Raw genomic sequence first — 8604 nt, forward strand, 5'->3', positions numbered from 1 at the left:
ACGCCCCTTTTATAGGATGTGATTTGCGTGTAACCCCAGGTATACGGCTCACATGTAACCCAAAACTCCATGGCCCACTACGATGTTTGCACTATGTTATATCCAAATCGTCCATCCGTTTGGACAGCTCATTTTAGGACATGCATCCAAACATGAGGTAGATCCAGCACTCAAGTGGGCCATACCCCAAACTCCATTGCCTCCATGAAGTTTTCAACTGTGGATGTTCAACACCCACTGTTTTTTCCGTGTTGTCCACTTGAGCTTTCTATCTACATTATTTTTTGGCTGATGCCCTGAAATGATCCGGAAAAACGGATGGACGGCGTGGATAAAACACATACATCACTGTGGGCTCCACGGAGCTTGGGCCACGTCGTGCCACAGGTAAGTGCTGGAGGGAATCTGCTTCCCTATTTTTTATAGCCGATTCCATCATGTATTATTATAAACCTTTATCTGATGGATCCCATCACTAATTACATCATATGGGGCAGGTACAGTACTTACGTGGGGTTACAAACTGGAATTTGGCACTTACTCTTTGTACTCGGTTTGGGTGGTGACCCCACAAGTACAGATAGCGGAATAGGTGCGGGCCGGGCTTCACCCACGACGGCGCGGCCCTTATTGTGAGGCCCACCTTATTGTATGTATTCTGCATTATCACCGTTCATCTGATTATCATTATTATTTTAAATTATTTTAGAGTAAAACTTAAGCAGATTCAAATCTCATGTGGACTATTCGTTACGGAAACATTAAGATGGGCCTAGAAAGTTTTTAATGGTTGTGCATTCAATCTACTTACCTGACAAGCTTGGTGCTGAAAAAGATGTGGGCCCCACCATGATGTATGTATTTTATCCACGCTGTTCATCCACATTTCCAGCTAATTTTTAGGGTATGAACCCAAAAATGAGGCAGATCCAAATCTCAGGTGGACCACACCACAAGAAAAGTTGATGATTTAACACCCACCATTAAAAACTTCATTGGGCCTGCTGAAATGTTTATTTGTCATCAAAACTGTTGTTAGCTCGTACAGAACTGGACGAAGGGAAAACCCAAATATCATCTTGATCCAAAACTTTTGTAACCCCAAGAAGTTTTTAACGGTGAGTGTTCAATCACCACCCTTTTCTTGTGGTGTGGCCCAACTGAGATTTTGATCCACCTAATTTTTGGGATCATTGCTAAAATGAGTTGGAAAAAATGGATGGACAGTGTGGATGAACTACATACATCATGGTGGGGCCTCTGGATCACCGACCAGTATTGATCTCGGTACAAGAGGGGTCCCTACTGAATCCGAGTCCTTGCTCTTTTATTTGACGGTGATCTGCAGGGCCCGTGAGATTTATCTATTCCACGTGGATCTGACTCGACGATTTGGGAGCTGTGTGCCTTTTTTGCTACCTAACAAATTTTGATTTTTTATTTTAAGCCGTTGGTCTCACTTACAGAGTAAAAAATTACGTTCCTAAAATGTGCTTCGTGTGTTTGATCCAGAGCAATCATCTGGATTAATCGCCATGGATGGCCCACAGACCAAACCTTATCGGATTCGGACATTTTCTGACAACTAGGGAATTTGGCCATTGAGTCTTCTTTAGGATGGCCATGTTGGGCTTAGGCCAATCCCTGGACATGGGCCTAGTAAAAATCCCCACAAGGGCCTGAGAGGACTCAATCGATAGACCCACGGTTCACCAAGTTGTAAGCGGGCTTTAGTTTTCTCCCGAGCCCACAGCTGGGTGCATCTCCTATTGGGCCAACCCAAAAAGCCTGCTGACTGGGCAGCCTGACCTTAAAAATACCATGCCCCTAGGAATCTTCTTCTACATGTGTAAAGTCAGACAGTAGTGAGATTTATGGTGGGTCTATTGTTTCGGTGGTACGGATGTTCTAAATAAGTGTCATGTTAGTGGGAAAGATGATAAGGCAAGTGACATGGCAGTTACTTGTATAGCTCATTTGGAAGCTTGTATTTGAAATGCATCGGGATCCAAATCACAATTACATTGGAATTAAGGTGATTTCAAGCCTTAGTTGTGTTTACTTGGAAAGCATTGAAATTCTTTAGTATATTTATAATAAGCCCATTCAAATATACCTTTTAGTTAAAAATGATAAACTTTCGATTCCAACCTTTTTTTAGCTGTCCATTTAGATGTCAACAGTTGAAATCAATTTATTATCCGATTTTGGTGTTGCAGCTGATAATTGAATTGTTTTTAAATATCAACAATGTGACAAGTGTACAATATATTAGTAGCTTAGAAACACTTTTGTTACACCGTGACTCTTCTGCCATTTAAGGGAGTAGTTAAAAAAATAATAATTTACTCATGCTACACCCTCCACAAGTATGTATTTCAAGTAGTGTTGATTTCATTTTATACTCTAAAATGATATATGAAAAAAAATGGATGGACGGTGGGGGTGGCTATCAGGGGGTGGATGCGTATTTCTAGAGGATCTGAAGGGTATTTTCGTCACTAGGTATCAACTACCAGTCGTTGCCAAGACGGCCGGTGGTTAACGGTTCCCATATATCTATACTCACGTACAACCTATGGAAATGCGAACAAGTGCTGTAAGCTTGTCTAAAAACAGAGTAGAGAATATGAATGAAGAAGCCAGCCAAACGCCCACAAACACCAACCGCAATCTCCCACCAGAAACAAGGGAAGGAATCAGATGGTGGCTACTCTTGCTAAACTGCGCCACCCTAGCAACCGGCACCATTGGTGGCCCACTCATTAGTAGACTCTACTTTCTCCATGGAGGGAGTCGAAAATGGGTGCCAAGCTGGTTACAGACCGTTGGATTCCCCATCCTACTCATCCCACTATCCATCCTCTACTTCCAAAACCGGGCCCAAGAACGGCCCGCCAAGTTTTTCGCCGGATCGAAGCTCTTGATCGCCAGTGCTGTGATAGGCCTCCTTGTGGGCCTCAATAGCTACATGTACTCGGTGGGCCTCTCGTACCTGCCAGTATCCACGACTTCTATCCTCTTCGCGACCCAGCTCGCATTCACCGCCATCTTCGCTCTGATCATCGTCCGACAGAAGTTCACTGCTTACTCTATCAACTCTGTGGTCTTGATGACCCTTGGATCCATCATTCTTGGGATTCACAAATCTGGCGATCGACCACCCAATGTCTCAGATGGTCAGTACTTGTTGGGGTTCTTTATAACTCTAGGTGCAGCCGTTCTCCTCGGTTTCATCCTGCCGTCCATCGAGCTCGCTTATGCTAAGTGCACCAAGGCCATCACCTACAATGTAGTGATGCAATTCCAGCTCGGTGTTATGCTCTTCGCTACCATCTTTTGCACCATTGGAATGCTAATAAACAATGATTTCAAGGTATACATCCAAAACCACTACGATTAACAAGTAAAAAAAAAAAAAACTGTATGTTTATCCATCAAATCCACTTGAACGGAGTGGATATATGCTTCATTTTTGGGATCAAGCCCTAAAATTATATGGTAAAATGGATGGACGGAAGTGTATAAAATACATAAATCATAGTGGACCCCACATATTTTACTCAAAATTCTGGATCACCACACTGATAGAACTTAGAATCTCTTGATGTTAGTTTAACTCCACGTACAATAACACATGGATTGTTGTTGGCAGGCTATTCAAAGAGAGGCGAAGGAGTACGGGCTTGGAGAGACAAAGTACTATGTGGTGCTCGTCTCATGCGCCGTCCTCTTCCAAATGCTGTTTATCGGAACGTTAGGTGTCGTCTTTTGCGTCTCCTCTCTCTTTACCGGTATCCTCAGCGCAGCGCTGCTGCCGCTGACAGAAGTTGCTGGTGTTATAGCTTTCGATGAGAAGTTCACCGCTGAGAAAGGCATGGCCCTGGCTTTGTGTCTGTGGGGCTTCACATCTTACTTCTATGGAGCATATGTCATGAACAAGAATCAGAAGCCGCCGGTAACTGAGTCGGAAGCGAACAACGTGTGACTCACTCCTGGGTATGTTTGATTTGTATCATCGTCATATAAGGCTTATCCCAACTAATTAGTGGGTTGGCTATACAAATCCTCTTCTACCATTCCACTCTATCAGGGACCATATATATAAATATTAGATGTATGTATCATTTCTTAATTAAATGTGTAATTAGTTGATCAGTGTATTAGTTTGTAAAACAAACCAATCTCAATTAAGTATGGTACTTTTGCTTTCATCGTGTCATTTGGATGCCTAGACCTACGTTTCTTTCTTTCTTTCTTTATTTCTTTATTTTATTCTTTTTTTTTAAAAAAATATTCTTGATTCATGAGAAACCATAGTCTGGGTCGTCTATTGGATAGACAAAGTTGATAAATGATGGATATCAACCTCATCCACTGATGTGGCCACATATCCTAAATGAGATCCCCGTTCAAGTCCTGTCGATGCACTGGTAAGACCAAAAAAATTGTCCCAACATGTAGTGGCTTCCTTCCAATTTTTGAATGGTCGATGTCGACCTCCATTGTACCCCTCGACTTTCAATCGCGCATCATCCCATGTAAGATAAATGCCTGGGCCACGCCCAACCAATACAACGTAGTATTTTTCTTTTGCCATCTGCAAAGACATGCCCATTATCAGATTAATGCATACTAACATATTTGGTGCGAAATGTGTTTAAAAATTATGAGGCATATCCAATCGACAAAAAATAGATATTATCTTTGATCAAACGTAATGAAAAAGTTGTGAATACGTACCCTTTCTCCATTCGAAGTGTGTGGTTGTATCTATCAAAACGTGCAGACAAAAAGCATTTGATCGACATGAAATTAAGATATTACATAACCAGAAGTCCTCATAGGAGCAATCTAGGGCCAGTGGATAACACTGTATACCAAATATGAGTAATCCAAAAAATTAAAACCATAAAGAGAGAAAAATGTCTATTACATGTCCACACAGAAATTCATCAAAAGAAAGAAAGTCTATTGTAGCAAATCGTCCCTTCACCCCAAATATTATCCAAACTGTAACGTAAATTTCAAAGTTTCGAAACCCTTAAAATCTGCTTCTATCAACTAGAAGCACTACCATCACTACCCTTCAAATCGAAGAGAGTTTTTTTTTTTTTAGCCAATTAACACGATATTCCAGTCGTAGAGCAACAAAAAAGGATGTAAGCTTGTCATCCCTACTCAGGACCTGACCAACCTCAATAAACTTAGCGTTAGTTAGCCCCTGAACCTCTTCAAGTATGTCTAAGATCCTACTTGTTCGGTTGACCTCCTTCCCAAGTCTAAAGTTACGCATAACCTCTGTTACAGTCATGAGAGACATGCCTAGGACATTGCAGGGACGAGCAGGTCGTATCCTTTTTGTTGTCGCACTCCCACCACGAGTGCTATCGGATTCGGTTCCACAACCGGGAGTGTTTTGAAACGGCCTATTTTTCCTTGATTGACTTTCAGTTGAATGGCCATAATTTTCAGGTGATTTATGGAGATTTTCTTCAAAGAGGTCCACGGTAGCATCAGGATTATTGTCCAGCTCTGTCCATGCTTCGTTCATGTCTCCATTAACATGAGACAAAGATGCGGCCATGTTCCTACTCCCTTGTGCATATCGTCCCGTATCCTAGTCAAAACCTACAATCATCGCTAAATCATCCATCCGTTCAATTTGCTTGCCACGTAACCTCTCAACTCTCGAATGAGACTACAAATAATGAAGAATTTGGCAATTAAATTGGACACAACGGTTTCAAATCATAAATATAGAAGGTGTGTTACTTGACAATCAAGTTTCTTAAACCATAGTTGGAGGGATCGTTACCTTTAAATACTCCTCCCACACTTCATCTGGTGCCGTTACAACTATGCGCTCACTGTCCTAATCGAAGTCGCTCATAGGCAGCATGTCCCTTACATCGTTGTATTCTCTCTTATGATACCTCAATCTGTTCTGGACATTTTGTCAGTTGACAAGGGTTTGAGTACGTTTATGCACCTCGTCGCCGGCCACTTGATAGGCTTATCTTTTGAAGACATTATCAGCCTTTCGACCTAACGCAATTTGCTCAATCAAAGTGTCGAACAATACTTGATCCATACTCCTGGTCCATTTGATTTTGGCGGCGCAAGAGGAAGGCTCTACGAGGGATTTGATGGACTTCTCACAGGGTGAACAACGCGTCAATAGGACCGAGGTTCTCACCGGTGACTGCGTCGGAGTCGGTGTAGAACCTCCCAAAATGTCCGACATCTACCTACGTATACATGCGAAGGCAATTACAAAACAAAACCATGCGAGTTATGTATCATTCAATCAGAGTATATGTCAATAAGAGTTAGTGGAACAGTAGCTACTGTTTCGTGATAATTTATCAAACCCGAATATAAATACCAAACAAATGCGTATAGAACTTACACATATTTCGACATATCTATTATGTATAATCAAAGCACTTAAGAAACTTAGTAGACCTATCGAATCCTACTATTGTTTTGGGTGTCTGCCCACATGCGCTCCACAATCCTATCACAAGTTCTGATCCACTCATCTTTCTCTTGTTGAGTGACTTGGACTAGCCATTGCATTTTATCAACTGATGATACCTCATTTGGGGTAGGATTAACCTCAACGTCACCCACAGGTACACCAATATCACGTAAATCTTGGTCCGATCTATCTTCTTTTTGTATGAAATTATGTAGCACACAACAAGCAACAACAATTTTGACTTGCATATCAAAAAGATATTGCACAACCGTCTTTAAAATTAGAAATCTCCCCTTCATCACACTGAAACATCGCTCAATTACGTTTTGCAATTGCACAAGTCAATAATTAAATAATTCTTTCATATTCATGGGAGCTCTCTCGGTACGATTCTCTTGCAGATGGTATTTAACTTCATAATAAGGGGCCATGAACCCAGGTGAGTGTAACCTGCGTCAACAACGAAGTATTTTCCTACATAATTGCAGGAATGATTCTTTCAGTCTTACAACAACATGATAATATGCAGCAAATGATGAGCAAATGATGGTGAAGATTATTTACCATGTGGCACAATCAGAGGATCATCATTTTGCGTCAAGGCATTATGTAGGACCCTTGCATCCGACGCTAAGCCTTCCCATCCGGCTAACACGTATAATATTGACATATCAAATGAACAAGAAGTAAGTACATTTTGAGACAATATACCCTTTTGGTTGCGGAAGCTTGCATGTTATGAAGCTGGTATATGTGTAGGAATATGTGTCCTGTCAATTACACCTACACAATCCCATAATAGAGGAGTTTTCGAGCCCATAAGATTAGTATGAATGATACAAATTTTGAGATCCAAGCCTGTCTGGCCAGCCGGTTTGAATGGGATTAGGAGGGATGGGTCATCCCTCCTAACCCCATTCAATCCGGCCAGCCAAACACCCCCTAGATTCACGAATGAACCGTTGGTCGATTATGGTATCGGGAAATAACTGGCCCAATATGTATTTGATTGAATCTCATTCGGGGTTTTTGCGCCGGCTTGCTTAACATATAATTAGGGTATAAGAAGACAACCGCATCTAGAACTTGGTGAAAGTGACAGCTTATAATTTCACCTGAACGACAAAATATGTATCCTATCACACGATTACACACATTATGTTCGACTGTATGCAAGAACACGACTAGTTGTTCCTTCAAACTAACATTACGTGTATCGCGTAGGGTCGTCTTCTTACTCAGTACTTCACATAGATGAAAAAATACATCATGTTTCATCCTAAGTTGAGTAATGCAGTCCCTATCACCTATGCGAATAATAAAGTTGATAAATCTAGCCCGCGCATCATCACCTATTCGAGCTGACTCTCTCAACATATAGTGTCGATAGTATTCCCCAACAGCTGCAACGCAAGCAACCATTGCAAGAACAACAATGGAATCGGCCATCTCTTCCTTATCTTCATCTTCCATCATAAGTGTGATATCTATGTATACAAGTAGAAGTAGAAGACTTTAACATTAGCTTGTCTAACAGACGTTAAAAAGCCAACACTATAACAAGGAGATGCTATCTCTTGGCTATGAAAATTGACTCTTAACACTTTTCTTTGTTGGATGAAGAATCAACAAGGGATGATGAGGGAATATCCCAAAGCAGCCAAAGCAAAAATTCAATATACACGTTCTAAGAACCATAATTAAGGGGATGAAGGGAATCTCAAATATTGTAAGGGAATCTCAAATAGATCAAACTAATGTGGGATTATGATAACACAATTAATCTGTGTTTGGTTCTTGGGTAATTTCAAAAGCAGCTGAGAGAGAGCTCTTACTAAGATGTGGCGACGGGCAAGAGGCCTTACCTTGTAGGGCGAGGGCTATGGTCCATATTCTTGGCTATGCGATAGCTAGAAGTCTAGGCTCGTGATTGGGTAAATGAAATGGTATTATCTTGAAAATCTTAATTTCATAATGCCTTTCAAATCCTCCCAGCCATTCTCCTACTGAAATAATTCTTGCCAAGAAGAAAGCCAATCTTATGCAATTCCACCAGAAGATAATGGGTCACTCCTACAACATGTACTTATACAATGCTCAAGGGTCTTGGCTGAGTAGCA

General features: G+C 41.3%; 1 protein-coding gene across 1 annotated transcript; it reads left to right on the plus strand.

Moving 5' to 3' along the window:
• Positions 1 to 2555: 2555 nt before the first annotated feature.
• Positions 2556 to 4212, plus strand: LOC131234754 (purine permease 1-like). Its single transcript, XM_058231697.1, has 2 exons — positions 2556 to 3376; positions 3656 to 4212. Exons 1-2 carry the CDS (start codon positions 2579 to 2581, stop codon positions 3986 to 3988), a joined length of 1131 nt encoding a protein of 376 aa, XP_058087680.1. The 5' UTR covers positions 2556 to 2578; the 3' UTR covers positions 3989 to 4212.
• The last annotated feature ends 4392 nt before the right edge of the window (positions 4213 to 8604 follow it).

This window comes from Magnolia sinica, chromosome 2 (genome assembly GCF_029962835.1).
Source record: "Magnolia sinica isolate HGM2019 chromosome 2, MsV1, whole genome shotgun sequence".
Classification (NCBI taxonomy): domain Eukaryota; kingdom Viridiplantae; phylum Streptophyta; class Magnoliopsida; order Magnoliales; family Magnoliaceae; genus Magnolia; species Magnolia sinica.